Here is a 19,482-nt window from a genome sequence, read left to right as displayed (position 1 = left end):
GTCATCTATCTCTTGGATTACACTTAATACTCATTAATTTCCTTTCAAATTCTAATTCGTAAACTGAAACGAACATAAAATATTTATCAAATAAACACAAACTCTTACATGGGAGACGCCACTAGCAGAGACAAGCGCACATTTTATTATAAATATGAGTATACTATTATTGAAAGTTCATTTAAATAATACCTGTGTAATCATTGTGTACTATTCTAAAATTTACTTTAGCACATACTTGCAACTTTTCGTCCAATCAAATTGCTTGAATTTGTCTTCTAACTTTCATAGTTACTGTACATACTTGTTCGTGTACTAAGTAACTACTACGCATGAATGACCACAAGGGTAAGATTTCATTGTATCGTAATCAAGATATTGAAATGTAAATTGCTACTGGCTATTTTGAGAAAAAAAGGTATGTAATTAGTTTTCAAATTAATGTTTATAAATATCCCACTATTTAATCTTTGGATCAAAAAATGTTTTTGACAATTAAAAGTATCTTTCAATTAAATAAAGAGTAACACATATACATTGTAGTTCCGATGATTACAACTTGATTAGAGTACAATGCCATCTAAAATTGTAATAATTTATAATATCTTCCATGTAATAACTTTGTACACAAAAATAGAGTGAACCTTGAAACCTTGTATTTAAAAGGGAAATAAAAGCAATTTGATATATTTTGTCATGAATGGATTGATAAAACATGACCAAGTATTGTCTAACCTATAAATAGCACATAATGATATTATGTCGAGTCAGTGACCTCGATGATTATTTGTATAGATAAATTCAATGGAAACTAGATATTAGACATGCGCAAAAGTGATAGATATATGATTATTTGTATAAATAAATTCAATGGTAACAAGATATTTGACATGCGCAAAAGTGAAATATATATGGTAAAAACACCAACTGTTTTTATATATATATATAAGGAAATACTGACAAATGCAATATCTGTAATGTGTACCTATAAGCGCCTGTGTCAGAAATGTCAAGAAAGGCAAGTTAAATTGGCATAGTGAAAGACGATGGGGAATCCAGGTAGGTCAAGTCTCTATATATTTTTAGAACGCACTATGGCATCTTGCCAGTAACTGATAATGTTGCGTATAAACTAAATCCAAACTATAGAATAGTGGTCTGGAGACATGCGCATTAATGATAGAAAAAGTATAAAACATGGACCGAATATTCAGAGGAAAATATTTAACGTCTACATAATGATATAAACGCGTGTCAGAAATGTAAAGAAAAGTAGATTATAGAATTATTCAATTTGTTTTCTTTATTGAGTCGTAGATTTGTCTTTATCTTGTAAAGTATAAATTGACCATTATACAAGACATACAGCAACGTTAGCTGTATCATACATTCTCTTTTTGTATGAATAAATAAGATTTTACTGTAAAATGTTTGTTATGGCTGCCATTTGGTAAGTTCTCCTCCTGAAGATTGGCGGTTCTTCGCGGGTACTCCATCGTCTTCCGCTAAAGAAAACTGACCGTCACAAATTAGCACCACAGTGCTTACAGTGTCTTTAAAACGTGATCAATCAACACATATATATACATTATTTACTATTTGGTGTACATTTGGAAAACGCGGTTTAAACAGTTAAGATGAAATTGGTCTGAAAGACATTATAATGCCTCATTCTTCAATTTTAATTGCTTATTTAATGTTTCTAGACCATTACACATTTATGTTTGTTCATTGAACGGTTAAACTCAATAAACTCAATTCAATCAAATTGATTTACTTTCCGGGATAATGACTATTTTTTAGTCGTTTTTAACAGGATATTTTCCTTTTCGCAGGAGTAGTATTGATCTAAAATATCCTTATTTTCTGGAATCTGGAACACTTTTTCCATCTTATCGTAGACGAGGGGTGTGGGTATGAGCTAAAACACATTGGGCCATTCCAGTTATTTTCTGACAGGTGGGGATGGATGGGGAGAATTTTGTTTATAAGTATCAGAAAAAAACATGAAAAACTACCTATCAGATCTAATAATTAAGACCTATCAGATGTAGAGTTTCTGTTCATATTGGGTGGATATGGGCTTTCATGGGGAAACATGACCTATCAGATTTTTTTACTGCAAGGATTGTACCCATCAGAATTTTAAAAACAATATCAGATAATGCAGGATACCGAAATGTCTTCATTCAAAAGCACCCCTTAGATCTGACATAGGCATTTTTTAACCCCTAAGATGTAATTATTTAAAATTATTTACTGCTGCGAGACCCTCACAAGTTTTTTGCGTATAAATGTAAGTGGCGGATGACAAAAAAAATTCCACCCCTAAGATGTGTAAATTTTACACCCCTGAGAAAGGACCATCCTCTTTAGCAGATATTAACTGGAATGGCCCATTACTAGTCAAAACAAAGAAAACTATGGACATAATACCATGGAGCAATAAACTAAACACACCGTTATCACACCTTCATTTTCCCCTTCCGAAGTTAGATATATGCCCCACCGATTTTTTTATTTTTTAAAAGCAGAACTGTGGAAAAAATAAGAAAATGTATGTTTTTTTTAGGAATCATTCATTAATTTAAACTAAACCAGTACGTCTGTTTAAACAAAGGCGACTAGTACACAAGCATAACCACCAAACAAAATCGTGTTAAAGACTTCTTGTACATAAAACACTTTAAAACAGTTTGCATTAGAAAGACTACTTGTGTAAAAGAAGGGCGAAAGATACCAGAAGACAGTAAAACTCCTACTCTTGTATGAGTTTCAGCATTTTGTAAACAGTGAATTTTAATATGTACCTCAACAAAAACGCCTGCTTCAATGATTTATAAGGTCAGCCTAGTCGACCGACTGCTAAACAGTTGAAAGATAGCATTAAGGGTGAAGCATTCAAAAGCCGTTGCATGGATATAATCTGGTATTATTTCTTCGTTCATATGCTGAATCTAGCCGTGGATTTGTATATTGAAACACGTTTTAATGTGGTTCACATTGAGTTCCAAAGGGTCCAAAATGGTACTTTGTTTGGTTTCATAAATAAACTTTTCTTTTTTTGTAGATTTTTTTGTTGTAAAGCTAACAAATATTTAGATTTTTAATTTGGGGTATGTTACCATATGGTTCCACATTAAGATTTAAAAAAAATGAAGAACTCAATGGTAGGTTTGTTTGTTATTCTGTATAAAAAGTAAAATCACAAAAATACTGAACTCCGAGGAAAATTCAAAACGGAAAGTTTCTAACATTTGTCTAATCAAATGCCAAATTCAAATGATAAAACATATCAAACGAATTGACAACAACTGTCATAATCCTGACTTGTTACATGTTTTCAAATGTGGATAATTGTAATTGAACCTGGATTTATATCGCTAAACCTCTCACATTTACGACAGTCGCATCAATTTCTATTATATTGACAATCATGATGCGTGAACAAAATGTTACAAATAAATTAATTTTTAAAATGCTTTATGGGTTGTGTCTTCTGGTGAGTTAAGCCCCTTAAAAACTTATATTCTTCAATGATGAATTAATGAATTCAATTCTTGGTGAACACGAATACGCTGAATTAAACAGTATATTTAGATTCTGGATATTGGAAAATAAAAGGTGAAAGTCTAATTTTAAACTGGTCAGTTCTTCACCTCATTTATTCTGTGTCAGAAACCTATACTTTGACAAGTATTTAATCACATCCTAAATTCCCATCTGTATGAAGCTTTAATGTAGTCTTTTAACTTGCTGCCAACTGCTGAGGACTCAACATATTTTCTATTGAGGCAAACGGATGACTTTTCGCAGCATGCAAATATACAATACTAATTTCTTGACAATTCAGCAAGTCCAAAACAATGGAACATAAAGCACCCTTTATCAATTTTTTAGATAAAAATTTACGTCAATTTATAACTGTTACATTTTATACTACCAAACAAAAATGCTTATTTAGAGATAATTCATGTTGATTGCAAGCCACTCTTTTTATTGCTAACCCAATTATACCGTACCACAGATTCACCTGATAGTTTTCTGCCCGTTTAAACTGTTGGCAGTTCTATAGTTAATTATTAATAGAATTGTCCTCTGATAGTACGATCACATGGTCGTGCAGTGTAAGTAAATAGTCTATTGGTATATAAATGACCCCAAATTATAATAAATTGGTAACATGATATCAAAATATGTCCTCATAAGATAGTTATATGACAAAATAGCATACAAAAGTTGCTACATGTTAAATCGAGTTAATAATATAGTAATTTATCGTTTAAAGATAGTAAAAAGAGATAAAAGTATAATGAGGTGACAAAATAGTGTGAAACGATGCTCAATGTTATAAAATTTTTGAAAGATGTCTTTTTAAGTTAATAGTATAAAATGTATTTTTATTACATTGCAATATCACATAATAGTATAGCAAAATGACAACTTACTTTTTGGTTGGTATGCATTTTAAGTGAGTCCTTCAGCTTAACATGTAATGATCATCTTCAGTTTTAATAATTTATAATACATATCATAATACATATGATAAATGCTTGAACTGTATAAGTAATAAGCATATGTTGGTCTATTGTTTGTGTAGATGACCAAACGAGCTACTCTAATCACTTGGCAAACCCCATCTGATGAATCAATAAAACTACTAGGCAAAATCTAACCAAACTAGGTCACAATCTCATGAGGGTAACTTGTTTTAGAAATGTGTTCCATGATCTTGCCTACAAACAATCCTGGCTAAAAAAGCACATAGTTGTAAAATGCAAGTTTTTTCTATTATCTTGAAAACCGCTATCAACTTTGTAAATTGTTGATTTATATTCCGTATCAACTTTACAAAAAATACAAAATGGTCTTGCACAAGGTCATGTTTTTCTCTGGCTGTTTATAACGTTTTTACACTAAATCCATTGGATGTTGGATGTGTACGGATTGATAGTTTAGTCTTAGATGCATGATTTTTAATTAGTTGTTAGTGGCTTTGAACTGGCTGTCCCATAATTGCGAGTGCTCTCAGATCTGTTCATTGTGTCTTTTTGTGTCGGGATGTATAAGTACCAGGCCACGTCCACTTATATTTTGTGTCCATCTGATGGGTTAAGACTTTTTCAATTGATTTTTATACGACCGCAAAATTTGAAAAAATTTTCGTCGTATATTGCTATCACGTTGGCGTCGTCGTCTGCAACGTCTGTGTCGTCGTCGTCGTCGTCCGAATACTTTTAGTTTTTGCACTCTAACTTTAGTAAAAGTGAATAGAAATCTTTGAAATTTTAACACAAGGTTTATGACCACAAAATAAAGGTTGGTATTGATTTTGGTAGTTTCGGTCCCAACATTTTAGGAATTAGGGGCCAAAAAGGGCCCAAATAAGCATTTTCTTGGTTTTCGCACTATAACTTTAGTTTAAGTTAATAGAAATCTATGAAATTTTGACACAAGGTTTATGACCACAAAAGAAAGGTTGGGATTGATTTTGAGAGTTTTGGTTTCATCAGTTTAGGAATTAGGGGCCAAAAAAGGGCCCAAATAAGCATTATTCTTGGTTTTCGCACCATAACGTTGGTATAAGTAAATAGAAATCTATGAAATTTAAACACAAGGTTTATGACCATAAAAGGAAGGTTGGTATTGATTTTGGGAGTTTTGGTCCCAACAGAATAAGGGGCCCAAAGGGTCCAAAATTAAACTTTGTTTGATTTCATCAAAATTGAATAATTGGGGTTCTTTGATATGCCGAATCTAACTGTGTATGTAGATTCTTAACTTTTGGTCCCGTTTTCAAATTGGTCTACATTAAGGTCCAAAGGGTCCAAAAGTAAACTTAGTTAGATTTTGACAAAACATGAATGGGTTGGGTTCTTTGATATGCTGAATCTAAAAATGTACTTAGATTCTTGATTATTGGCCCAGTTTTCAAGTTGGTCCAAATCGGGGTCCAAAATTAAACTTTGTTTGATTTCATCAAAAATTGAATAAATGGGGTTCTTTGATATGCCAAATCTAACTGTGTATGTAAATTCTTCATTTTTGGTCCTGTTTTCAAATTGGTCTACATTAAAGTCCAAAGGGTCCAAAATTAAACTTAGTTTGATTTTAACAAAAATTGAAATCTTGGGGTTCTTTGATATGCTGAATCCAAACATGTACTTAGATTTTTGATTATGAGCCCAGTTTTCAAGTTGGTCCAAATCAGGATCTTAAATTATTTTATTAAGTATTGTGCAATAGCAAGTCTTTGCAATTGCACAGTATTGCGCAATGTCAAGACATATCCAATTGCACAATATTGTGAAATAGCTTTTTTTTTAATTAGAGTTATCTTTCTTTGTCCAGAATAGTAAGCAAGAAATATCTAATTGCACAATATTGTGCAATAGCAAGATTTTTTTTTAATTGGAATTATCTTTCTTTGTCCAGAATCAACTTAAATCTTTGTTATATTATACAATATACAATGTATATTCACTTTTTACTACCAACTGATAAATTAAAATAATCTTTACCATTCAGTGATAACAAGCAGTTTTTTTTACATCTTAATATTTTATGATGTATTTAAATGAGTAGTTATTGTTGCAAACTCCATTAGAAATTTTAATTGAGATTAGTTTTGGAATAAGGGAAAGGGGGATGTGATTAAAAAAATTGGGTTCAATTTTTCTCATTTGAAATTTCATAAATAAAAAGAAAATTTCTTCAAACATTTTTTTGAGAGGATTAATATTCAACAGCATAGTGAATTGCTCTAAGAGAAAATAAAAATTTTAAGTTCATTAGAACACATTCATTCTGTGTCAGAAACCTATGCTGTGTCAACTATTTAATCACAATCCAAATTTAGAGCTGAATCCAGCTTGAATGTTGTGTCCATACTTGCCCCAACCGTTCAGGGTTCAACCTCTGCGGTCGTATACAGCTACGCCCTGCGGAGCATCTGGTTATAGTTCGTTCTTATGTTGTATTGTTATACCTCTGTCCCAGGTTAGGGGAGGGTTGGGATCCCGGTAACATGTTTAATACCGCCACATTGTTTATGTATGTGCCTGTCCCAAGTCAGGAGCCTGTAATTCTGTGGTTGTCGTTTGTTTATGTGTTACGTGTACATATTTGTTTTTCGTTCATTTTTTTTACATACATGAGGCCGTTAGTTTTGTCGTTTGAATTGTTTTACATTGTCTTAGCGGGGCCTTTTATAGCTGAATATGCGGTATGGGCTTTGCTAATTGTCGAAGGCCGTACGGTGACGTATAGTTGTTTATGTCTGTGTCATTTTGGTCTTTTGTGGATAGTTGTCTCATTGGCAATCATACCACATCTTCTTTTTTATATTGAAGTATCAAGAAAATACAGCTGACGTCATTTATCATCCTTATATCGTTTTGTAGTATTCTTTAAATTACCTTTGTTAATTATTATTTTTACTGTTTGTTCCCCCCATTTTTGGTAATATGCATTTGATGTGGCTCGTTACTTATACATCCCGGCTTTTGGTTTTAGTACTTTCTTTTTAATTTGCTTTGTCTACTAGTAGATGCCATTTTCTTTTACTTTTTTGGCATATTTGTTTGTTTGTTTGCATTTTTATGCTTCATTAGCACTAACTACCGCTATAACTCAAATATAAAGTTGGCCAAAGATGCTCGAGTTAAACAAATACTTCTTTTTCAAAAGTTGCAAAAATACAATAAAATGATCAAATATAAAATATAATAAGAATAAATTGCAAAAAATGTAAATTAACATCTGAAAATACAACTTACTTTTTGGTTGGTATGCATTAAAAGTCTTTATACCAAAATATTCCGACGACTTCTTATATCCCGTAAAGAATGAATGTTACAAAAAGTTTCATTTTTGCATGTTTTCTTGAAAATTGAAACAGATAAAAAGATACTTTAAATAGCCATTTTGATAACAAAAACGATAAGCATTACTAGAACTTATTCTGAAATCGGCAGTTGACTTCTTGCTGGTTTTTTTTCAGAACGAGTTTTACAAATAGTTTACTATTTATCCAATGAGCTTGAAGATAATTATATAAACTCTTTGAACGGAAAAAAACGATCAGCTAGACAAGATCTGCAAATTAGTACAATGAATTATGATATCGTTAGTAAATATTTTGAAGGATTGACAGTCCTTTATAACATGTAAAAAAAAAAGATCAGCAAAAAGGAGTCGTTCTATTCCAAAATTTTAGAGAGTATCAATGTTGAAGATAGACATAGACCAAAGTGAGGTCTAATTCAGTTAAACATAAATTCTTTCATTAACCTCGAGCACAGGAATAAACCAGTTGAGGTATGTTATATTTCTTGGTTTTTTTTCAGTTCGAAGATCGAACATGGAGAAATTAAAAGAATTGATGGAATGTCTTCAGGAAATTTCAGCAGTTTGCGGTTCAGATATATCTATATCTTTCTTTTGTCAGTAGTTGGCACAAGCTCTCCAGGTATTTTGGAAATATTTATATGTATGATAGCAAATATTTCGACCGAAAAAATTGTTAATCTATAAGATAAAAATGCATATTAAGTACTTGTTGTAATATATATCCTATCTTATGAAGTTAAATACAATTATTATGTTCATGCAGAGGTTGTCAGGGGGGATTTCGAATGTTAAAAAAAACCTCGAAAACATTTCGAAACTAAAATTTCGTGGAAAGATGGACAAATATTTTCTGAGATCGAAGATTTATGTACCTAGATAGCACAAAAAATTAAAGTTGCAAACATTGACATGATCTTCATGACAAATGAGTTTTTCACACTTTTTTTTTAAATATACACATGGAAAAAAGTATTGCACCACCAAATTGAAATTGAAATTAAAAAAACACTCTTTATGTTTTTTGTGATATAATGTGGTAAAATAGAACAAGTTATTAAACATTATTTAAGTATCACCTGAGTTTAATCAATATATATCGACTCGCTAAGTTTTTATCTGCACATGCAGCTACTGTGCCCGTAAACAGCAAAACAGATGTTTTTATCCTCATTGTTTTCAACACTTTCAATAACCAAGTTTTTAAAGTTATGTGATTGACACCTTGTAATGGGTCCTTGACAACTCTTAACTGCAGCAAGATGGCAGATTATCCGCATAAGCTTAAGAGAAGCAGGGATGTCGCTGTAACAACTGCACGTATTGTTGGTCATCACCATTCCACTATAGTCGTATTGAGAATAAAAATCAGGCAATAAACGCTGTTAAAGACCTTCCAAGATAATGAAGATCCCCTATACCATTTGCTAGGGAAAATCAAGCATAATGAAGGTTGGTCAGAAGGAAACCCATTGCATACAAGACAATCCTAAAACGACAGTGGTGGCCATACAGGAGCCTTTTAACAAGAACTGTTCGAGATCGACTCGGTTATCGTGCGATAAGACCATTTCGGAGACCTTTGCTAACAAACAGACACACAGTTTTCCGTATCCCATGTAGTGCAGAGCTCGCCAAAGTTGGAAATTAGCATCGTGGATGAAGATCCAATGATCAAACGGAATTCGGAGCATCATCCTCGGCCCGATCGTGGCCCGGATTTGAACCATATCGAGAATATTTGGGACACTATTGGGCGGAAAGTGCGTGAAAGGACACCACAGTTCAAACACATCATGAAATAAACAATGCCATTCATCAGAAATGGTTGCTGCTACCTTAGCAACACATTAGTCGATTTATGGCAGGAATCAGAAGACGTTTAGATGCGGTTATCCGTTTGAATGGAGGCTGCGCACAAAGTACTAATTCTTTGGCGTATAACGATCAATCATGATGTGAATGAATGGTCATCTGAAGATTAATTTTGAAATGTCTGACATTGTCAAGTTCGACTACAGTAAAAGTTGTAAAATGCATTTTTTTGTAAAAAAAACATTTCATTTTGTTTTTAAAATCGTGGTTTTATAAATCATTTTTAGCTCACCTGGCCCAGAGGGCCAAGTGAGCTTTTCCCATCACTTGGCGTCCGTCGTCGTCCGTCGTCCGTCGTCCTTAACTTTTACAAAACACTTCTCCTCTGAAACTACTAGGCCAAATTAAATCAAACTTGGCCACTATCATCATTGGAGTATCTAGTTTAAAAAATGTGTCCGGTGACCCGGCCAACCAACCAAGATGGCCGCCATGACTAAAAATAGAACATAGGGGTAAAATACAGTTTTTGGCTTATAACTCAAAAACCAAAGCATTTAGAGCAAATCTGCCCTGAAATTTTCAGACGAATCGGATAACCCGTTGTTGGGTTGCTGCCCCTGAATTGGTAATTTTAAGGAAATTTTGATGTTTTTGGTTTTTATCTTGAATATTATTATAGATAGATATAAACTGTAAACAGCAATAATGTTCAGCAAAGTAAGATTTACAAATAAGTCAACATGACCGAAATGGTCAGTTGACCCCTTTAGGAGTTATTGCCCTTTATAGTCAATTTTTAACCATTTTTTTGTAAATCTTAGTTATCTTTTACAAAAATCTTCTCCTCTGAAACTACTGGGCCAAATTAATCCAAACTTGGCAACAATCATCTTTGGGGTATCTAGTTTAAAAAATTGTGTTTTTTTTAACCGGCCATCAAATCAAGATGGCCGCCACTGCTAAAATAGAACATAGGGGTAAAATGCAGTTTTTGGCTTATAACTCAAAAACCAATAAGTCAACATGACTGAAATGGTCAATTGACCCCTTAAGGAGTTATTGTCCTTTATAGTCAATTTTTAAAAATTTTCATAAAATTTGTAAATTTTTATTAACATTTTCCACTGAATTTTCCATTTGTAAGCAGCAAGACTGTTTAGTAAAGTAAGATGTACAAACACATCACCATCACAAAAACACAATTTTGTCATGAATCCATCTGCTTCCTTTGTTTAATATTCACATAGACCAAGGTGAGCGACACAGGCTCTTTAGAGCCTATAGTTTTTCAAACATGTTTTGTCCGTTTCAATGCCAATGCTATCTTAAACTATGTTTTAATAATATTATACACATATTTTATCATATTTCATCCCCAAAAAAAAGGCTGATTTTTCAAGTTTTGAAAAAATCAAGGTGTTGCAATACTTTTTTCCATGTGTATAGATGTAGACGTGATAATGAATACTTTATTAGGTATATACTTTTATATAACGAGTTAAAGATAGAGTAAGAATTTTGTTCCAGTCTGGGGATTTTGTGCAAAGTTGTCTGAAGAAGGACAGATAAAACATCCTAGTATAAAACATTTATCTGTAAAAAAAAATTTCTGAAACATTATTAAGCTGCTTGATTGTTTGATTTACTACATATTGTTGAAATTGTTCCGCTAGATAAAGATGATGTCCGCTCACTAATTTATTCAAAGTTTTGTGCCTTATTTTAAATGCATTTATCTTTATCAAACTTGAATTAAAAGAGATACATGATCAACAGATATAGCTAATTCTTACTCGTCTTTTAAATTACATAACGAAATTGATAATGAGGGTCGGTTAAGCATAACACTTTACGAAAAATTAGATTAGTTCAGCTTTTCAATTGTGAACTTTACATTGTTATGTTTTAACAAGCCAGCAGCGCCTGCAAATAGAATATTTAAGACGATATTCGAAATCTTTTATTACTTTACATGATTTTTTTTATAGAGTATTGCTGCCTACAAAACGATGAGGTCAAAGGGATAAAGTTGAATTCCTCCCTTTTGGAAATTTCAGTCTAGTTGCTGGTTCTGTCGGAGATGGTTAACCGTTCTTGAATACATATATCCGTTTCACAGATGTCAACTGCGTTGTTCCAATTGTTGTCACCACAATCACGTCATCTTTTCCCCAAATGTGACCTACAAATCAGACTTTTCACCGGATTTGTACTAACAAAATTAACACGAGGAGTAACATATGCATGTAGAACAGGATCTGCTTACCCTGGCGAAGCACCGGATATCGCTCCCAGTATTTTCGTGCAACTCGTGTTGCTTAGTCTTGAGTTTCGTACGTTGTGTTTTGTAATATGTTGCCTGCCTTATGGTCGTTTCCGTTGTTCGCCATTGCATTGTCAGTTTGTTTTCGAGTTTGAATATTCATTTGGCATCTTTCGCCTCTCTTCTGACTTATTTGCACGTTTTTCATCAAAACAGAACAAATTCAAGAACTCACTTGCTCTCTACGATTTACAATATCAAATACGTTTTCATAGTTTTGTACCTAGTATTTTAAAATATTGATGACGTCGAGATATTTTTGAATATTCTGGAAGCGTAACAGTGTCTAACATTACAAAAAACATCAAAGATACCAGGCTTTTAGTTTGGTACACCAAACCCTAGTTTCATCTGTGAATATGGGATCTATCTGTGGCGCCCAATCAAATCAAAACAGTTGAAAAGGGATATTCAAATAAAACATGTATATTTTGAATATTTGCAAATACACGCGGTGAAAAATAGGGGCTCTAAAAGGAGACATTATGATACCGATCATAACAATAACATATGTCAATAAAGAAACTTACACATAGAGTAAAAAGTGATCCATAATTAAAATTAAAAACTTACAGTAATAATAAGTTTATTGTAGATAGAGACTAATAGTATGCTCAATATTTACAACAGAATTAATAAACAATGCTGTAAAAAAAACGTGGTATAGTTACCGAAGCTAAAACAACTCATTAATAAGACCTTATGTCATTGAGCATGACTTTTTATACTCTTATATCGATAGTTAAACATCGGAGTAAAGTTTATCCAAAATAAAAACATAAAAAGAAGAGAAAACTAATCCGTTTGCTAAAGGATCAAAATAATCGTTTTTCTTTCTTTCTCTTTACTTTCAGTTGACGTTGAGTGGGCGCTAAATCTTCCGACCTTTTTTGGAAATGTAGCCTATCTTCAGTGTAATATATCAGATACTGCATCCAATTGTGCAAACAAAGACCGTCGGTGGATTGGTGGTCCTCAGTATGATGGGCTTTGTTATGAAAATGAATGTCCCATTTCAAAAAAGTACAAGGTGATGAATCATCCAAGGTGTTCGTACATATTGATGATTTACAATTTTTCTGAAAGCGACGTCAACTGTGAATATACTTGCTTCTATGGTGCATCAAAGAATCGTCGAAACTTAACACTTGACGAAAAGAATTTTATATGTAAGTAAAATGTATGAATTCTAAACTTAAATGCATAAAATTGATAGGCTTTTTTTTAATGTCAAGTCAGCTGTATTTTCATTTCATTTATACGTTTTATTGCGGCAAAAGAAAAATCTTAAAGTTTTTCCATGCATTTCAATGAACATGATGTAAAAAGTGTGTAAATTGTCTACAAAGAATTGTTTTACATTGTCATTTCGGGGCCTTTTATGGCTGACTACTAGGATATGGTATGGGCTTTGGTCATTGTTGAAGGCCGTACGGTGACCTTTAGTTGTTAATGTCTGTGTCATTTTGATCTTTTGTGGATAGTTGTCTCATTTGCAATCATACCACATCTTCTTTTTAATATTTGTATTCTTATCGAAAGACATTTTAGAAAATTTATCTATACTAATATATACACCAATGCATAGGACGACAGGGAGTACCTTAAAAAAAAATGATCTCATGTATACTGCCGATCACAACCTTGAAAAATTACAAAAATACACCCCGTATTTCAGGCTATAATCAAAAGGCTTCGAATAAAAACAACGAACTAATTCATTATAAACAATTAACGGAAAAAAATTGTCAGAAATGAATCAACGGCAATCATAGAACAACAGACTCCTAACTTGGACGGGGACTTGGCGACTCTGGTGGGTTAAACATGTTTGCTAGCGCCACACGTTAAACCGTTCTTCAACCTTGAACTGTTGTGTAACAATATAAACAAGAATGTGTCCTAAGTACACGGATTCCCCACTCGCACTATCATTTTCCATGTTCAATGAACCGTGAAATTGGGTAGAAAATCTAATTTGGCATTAAAATGAGAAAGATCATACCATATGGAACATGTGTACTAAGTGTCAAGTTGTTAGGTCTTCAACTTCATCAAAAACTACCTTGACCAAAAACTTTAACCTGAAACTCCCACTTTCATCTTCTATGTTCAGTGGACCGTGAAATTGGGGTCAAAAGTCTAATTTTGGTTTAAAATTAGAAAGATCATATCATAAGCAACAAGTGTACGAAGGTTCAAGTTGATTGGACTTCAGCTTCATCAAAAACTACCTTGACCAAAAACTTTAACCTGAAACTTGCACTTTCATTTTCTATGTTCAGTGGACCGTGAAATTGGGATCAAATGTCTAATTTGGCTTCAAAATTAGAAAGATCATATCATAAGCAACAAGTGTACTAAGTTTCAAATTGATTTGACTTCAGCTTCATCAAAAAATACCTTGACCAAAAACTTTAACCTGGAGTGGAACGAACGAACGGACGAACGGAGGCACAGACCAGAAACGTAATGCCCCTCTACTAACGTAGGTGGGGCATAAAAGTTTCAAATTGATTTGACTTCAGCTTCATCAAAAACTACCTTGACCAAAAAAACTTTAACCTGGAGTGGGACGAACGAACGGACGAACAGACGAACGAACGAACGAACGGACGAACGGAGGCACAGACCAGAAAACACAATGCCCTCTACTATCGGAGGTGGGGCATAAAAAGAACAAACTATAAAAATCAGTTACAAAGGGCTTAACTGATCATGTCGATACATAGCAATAAAACTTCTTGACAAAACACAGACCGTAGGTGGAAAGGTATTTATACAACATGAACAGACACAGATTTAATTTGAGAATACTCGCAATTGCTGACAGCTAGTTCTAAAATAAAAGCAACTTATAAAAAAATCATGCAATTAAGACTAAAATATCAAAATAGTTCACTTTCAACTTCCAATGGACTTAGAGGGCCTCGGTGGCCAAGTGGTCTAAGTAGTTCTACTGTAAACACTAGCCAGTCAGCACTGAGGCTGTGAGTTAGAATCCTGCCCGTGCAGGTGCACTTGACTCTTAGATTAATTGACTAAGATGGTTAGTTTTGCTATCGAAGGTCGGTCTTTTTCTCCGGGCATTCCGGGTAACTCCACCAATATAAACTGTTAGCCACGAAACAGCCCAAAAAGAAGCGTATGAGAGTGGCGTTAAAACACCAACAATCAATCAATCAATCAATTTAATAGATTTAGTGTAAAGACATTAAAATTCAGGGAAACATATTCTTGGATTTTAGGTTTAAGCAATCGATACACAACGTCTTTTAATTGTGTGTGTTTTTTAAAATTCATTTGGTTTAATATGTATTTCTAGATGAGCCAGGTATCGAAGATATCAAGGAAGAGACAATAGAAAAGGATAACACATTTAATCGGAAGATTACTATTAGAAAGATTTATCCAAAACCGTCTTGTGTGGCTTATTTAAATGTAAGTAAGCTGAGCAAAAGGACAATTTGATTAAACAAAACACAACAAAAATTGCAACCATTATTGAGTTTTGCTTTACGAAAACTTCCATATTTTACAAGTTAGGCTTGAAATGGGATCTGTTCTGTCCTAATATGAAATGTTCAAGTGTCTAAATCATATTGATTTGCAAAATCATTACTTTTGAACTTAGATAATAAAAGAAATTAAATCTTTTCAGCGTCAGTGAAGGACTAAGTGAGCTTTTCTCATTACTTGGCATCCGTATTGTCGTCCGTCGTCGTTAACTTTTACAAAAATCTTCTCCTCTGAAACTACTGGACTAAATTTAACCAAACTTGGCCACAATCATCATTAAGGTATTAAGTTTAGAAATCTGTCGCATAATCCCTTATACAAACAAGATGGCAGACATGGCCAAAAATAGAACATATGGCGTAAAATGCAATTATGATTTTAATCTGATTTTATATGATTTAAAAAACACAACATTAAATACATGTGAATACTTGAGAGCCATTAGTTAAACTAACTTGGCCAATATGACCAACTGAGCTTTTCTCATCACTTGGCATTCGTCGTCGTCTGTCGTCGTTAACTTTCACAAAAAACTTTCTTCTCCGAAACTACCAAACTTGGCCTCAATTATCATTGGGAAATATAGTTTCAGCAACATGTCCGATGACCCATACCTGCAAACCAAGATGGCCGACATGGCTAAAAATAGAACATTGGAGTAAAAGCGGTTTATGTCTTCTATCTCTTAAACTTAAACATTTAGAGCCAATATGACGGGTTGATAAATGGTTTTCAGATTAAATACTATCTGCTCATGACTTTTTCAGACGAATCAGACAACTCGTTGTTGGGTTTCTATTAGTGTTGTCAACGGTTAATCGGTTAACCGGTTAACCGTTTGAACGACCGAATACCGAATACCAAAAGCGCTAACCGGTTAACCGGACTTTTTTTCAATTTTAATAGATTTGATAAAAAATGTGTATGAAAATCATTAAATAGTTATGTTTCATTTTAATAAAATGTCGTCGTGATAATTGATTTGACAGATCAATTGTCCAGTATATTTATTGCTATTGTTAATTAAAAAAACATTTTTGATCTAATATTGTATAGACCTACATCTGAATGTGCAACCTTCGTCGCGCAAAGCTTTGTCATACTTTAAACGAAATGTTAACTCAATATAAATGTACTCAAAGTAGACATGATAGTACGAGTAACATGCTTAATAATTTCAAATTGAAACACTCCACATCATTTTCGGAGACAACAAGAGAAAATAAAAGAATCGTCGGTCTCAGACATATGCAATTCTACGAGATCAAAAAGTTTTTTTTTATTTTTCATTCTGAAGTAAGTACACATGCCATAGTTGATACGGTGTATTTGATTATTAAAAGTCAAACTTCGCCATGAATCCTCACAGACATGCCATATAATGCTAAAGGACAAACTTCAATTCACCGTATTATAAAAGCGTAACGACTTGGACGGATGGTTGTCATATTGACACTTATACCACATCTTCTTGTATCTATATGTAGGGTACTATAATAGATAAGGCCTTCTAACAATAACTTTTATCACCGGTTAACCGGTTACTCGGTCGAACGATTGTCCGAGTAACCGGTTAGGCAAAAGTGTACGATTTGACAACACTAGTTTCTATACCGGTTATTTTATGGACATTTTGCAGTTTTCGGTCATTAAAGAAATCATGTATATAAATATAGATAAATAAAAATTGTTAACAGCAATAATTTTCAGCGAAGTAAGATCTACAAACAATTCAACAATACCAAAATTGTCAAAGTAAAATTTTCACAATTTTGTGTCAATTTTTGTATTATTTCTCCTCTGAAACTTACCCCACAAAACTATACTTGGCCACAATCATCTTTGGGGTATCTTGTTTTGAAAAATATGTCCGATAGTCTCGCTTGATAATAAACATGGTGAAAACTAAAGAAAAGTATAATGTCAGAAATTGTTGCATTATTCTATGCATAAATTTTTAACAAAATTATCAGGTGAGCGACACATGCTTTTAGAGCCTCTAGTTATAGATCTCTTAATAATATGACAGACAAAGGGGAGGAAAAGTATTTTTTACTCGTTTACAACAGGAAAAAATTCTACGTCAAGAAATAATTTGCAAACATAAACTAAATTGCCGTTAATATGAATACACCGAACAAGTATAAAAGGGAACAACAGGTTCGAGTGAAATGCATGTGGATATCCACAATTTTTTTATTCCTTTTTCAGGAACAGCAGATCATTATCCCCCAAAGTACTGTTTTATTGATTCATTGAACCGTTAATAATTCTCCAATAAGTTTTTCAAAGTATAGACCCTACCTAACTGTTACGTTTATTCAATATATATAAATCGCTAGAAGTCCTTCAAAACAGAGGCATTACGATGAGGTTGGTTTTGGGCAATCACCTGCATATGTGAAAAAATAGTTTACAAAGGTAAAATGGATAAACCTGAATGTGTAAAATACCGATTGTTCTAAACCCATTATTTCTGCCACTTCTTCTACTGTGAGAATCAATATTACTCGGTTATCCTATTCCAGTTTTAAATTTAATACTTGGTATTATTTGAATAAACACTAAAACACATATTATAACATGACGTCCTTCAAACGCTTTGAGTACACACCCGTGGTAAAATTTGAATATCATGTATATTGCATGGGCTGTTCCGATCGTACTCCCACGTCATATGCTTTTTTTATGAATGAGTTTCGCGACGTCATAAAACGATGACGTTAGAATATGAGCATTTTACGGGAAATCATCACAACATGGTAATGTAAACAAACGATGCTAAAATGTGTTATAAGCCACATTTGTTTAAAAATTTAAGACATATAAGTGAATTATCATTTAAATTAATTAAAAATTATCTATATACGTTATTTTAAATATTTTAAGCGTGTCACTAATTCAGTTTGCTCCGTTCTTTTACGTCAATTTAATAGTGCGTTTATTTATTGGAATGGAAAATATTTGCTTCCACCTAGAGCGCTTCGATCCAAAAAAATTGCCGTATTTGACCTATTAGAATCGAAATAATTCATGGGGGCTTGAATATATCTAGATTTTACCACGGATTGTCCCTTTATGTCGATAGTTTACCCCTCGCTATCGCTCAGGGTAAAATATTTGTCATAAAGGGCCAACCCGTGGAAAAATCACGATATATTCAAGCCGCCATGAATTATTTCTTAATTGCTAGGTAAATAGATTTTTTTTTACTTGGAACTCGAATTTGAGTTGAATTTGAAGTATTTTTCGAACCCAACTCGAACTCTAAACTCAATTTTGACTCAAACTTGAAGTATTATGTGAAAGTAAATTCAAATTTAAATTCGAACTATAAGTCAAAATCATACTGGAGCCTTAAAGACTTTCTCGAAGGTAAGCGAAACTCCTTGCGGATAATTGATATCTTTCATATTCTGATAAAATGATAGAACCATGCGAATTTATTTTTATATTTTGTGTTTAGTAACATTCTTCATTTTTTTTTCAGATGGAAAAAAAACCACATCATTTGCAGGTTTCAATAACAAAACCAGGATTTTACTACACCGCAGATCTGCAAATAAAACTCCCATTGTCGTCATGCGGAAAACTTGACGTTAATTGTTACCTCGGAGACCACAAAATCAACATCACCAACAAGAATTTCGATAGCTGTCAATTTAAAGGTTTACTTACTCTTCTCATAACTACAAATTAGAGTCTTATTGATACTGTATACTTTACCAATCTTTAAATTTTAAAAGAATGTTGTGCCTTGTTTGATGTTTTAAAACATACCAGCACATTATGGTAATGAACATCTACTAGTATCAAGATGGAAGATAGTTTTTGTTAACGTTACTTTTTTCCATTGGTTTATAAATAGCTATTGCTAAATGCATTTTACTGTTACGAAATCTAAATCTAAAATGTTTTCGAAGCAGCAAAATGAATGCATTCAGTTTTGTTTTCTTTTAATTATATTCTGTCGA

At 32.9% G+C, this 19,482-nt stretch overlaps 1 protein-coding gene across 1 annotated transcript; it reads left to right on the top strand.

The window, feature by feature from the left end:
* Positions 1-1,427: 1,427 nt before the first annotated feature.
* On the top strand, positions 1,428-19,208 carry LOC134710704 (uncharacterized). Its single transcript, XM_063571096.1, has 5 exons — positions 1,428-1,450; positions 8,349-8,470; positions 12,844-13,158; positions 15,315-15,430; positions 18,999-19,208. The coding sequence occupies exons 1-5, from the start codon at positions 1,428-1,430 to the stop codon at positions 19,206-19,208; spliced, it is 786 nt and encodes a 261-aa protein (XP_063427166.1).
* Positions 19,209-19,482: the final 274 nt, after the last annotated feature.

Source organism: Mytilus trossulus, chromosome 3 (assembly GCF_036588685.1).
Source record: "Mytilus trossulus isolate FHL-02 chromosome 3, PNRI_Mtr1.1.1.hap1, whole genome shotgun sequence".
In the NCBI taxonomy this organism is placed as follows: Eukaryota; Metazoa; Mollusca; class Bivalvia; order Mytilida; family Mytilidae; genus Mytilus; species Mytilus trossulus.
Note: the sequence above shows the minus strand (reverse complement) of the source record. Positions and strands in the feature narration are given on the sequence as shown.

Bases quoted from the DNA above. Each gene is read 5' to 3' on its own strand.
- LOC134710704 (XM_063571096.1), top strand. From the start codon at position 1,428: ATGTTTGTTATGGCTGCCATTTG. The intron at 8,471-12,843 runs GTATTTTGGAAA...CTTTACTTTCAG, and splicing joins AGTTGGCACAAGCTCTCCAG to TTGACGTTGAGTGGGCGCTA. The intron at 15,431-18,998 runs GTAAGTAAGCTG...TTTTTTTTTCAG, and splicing joins CTTGTGTGGCTTATTTAAAT to ATGGAAAAAAAACCACATCA.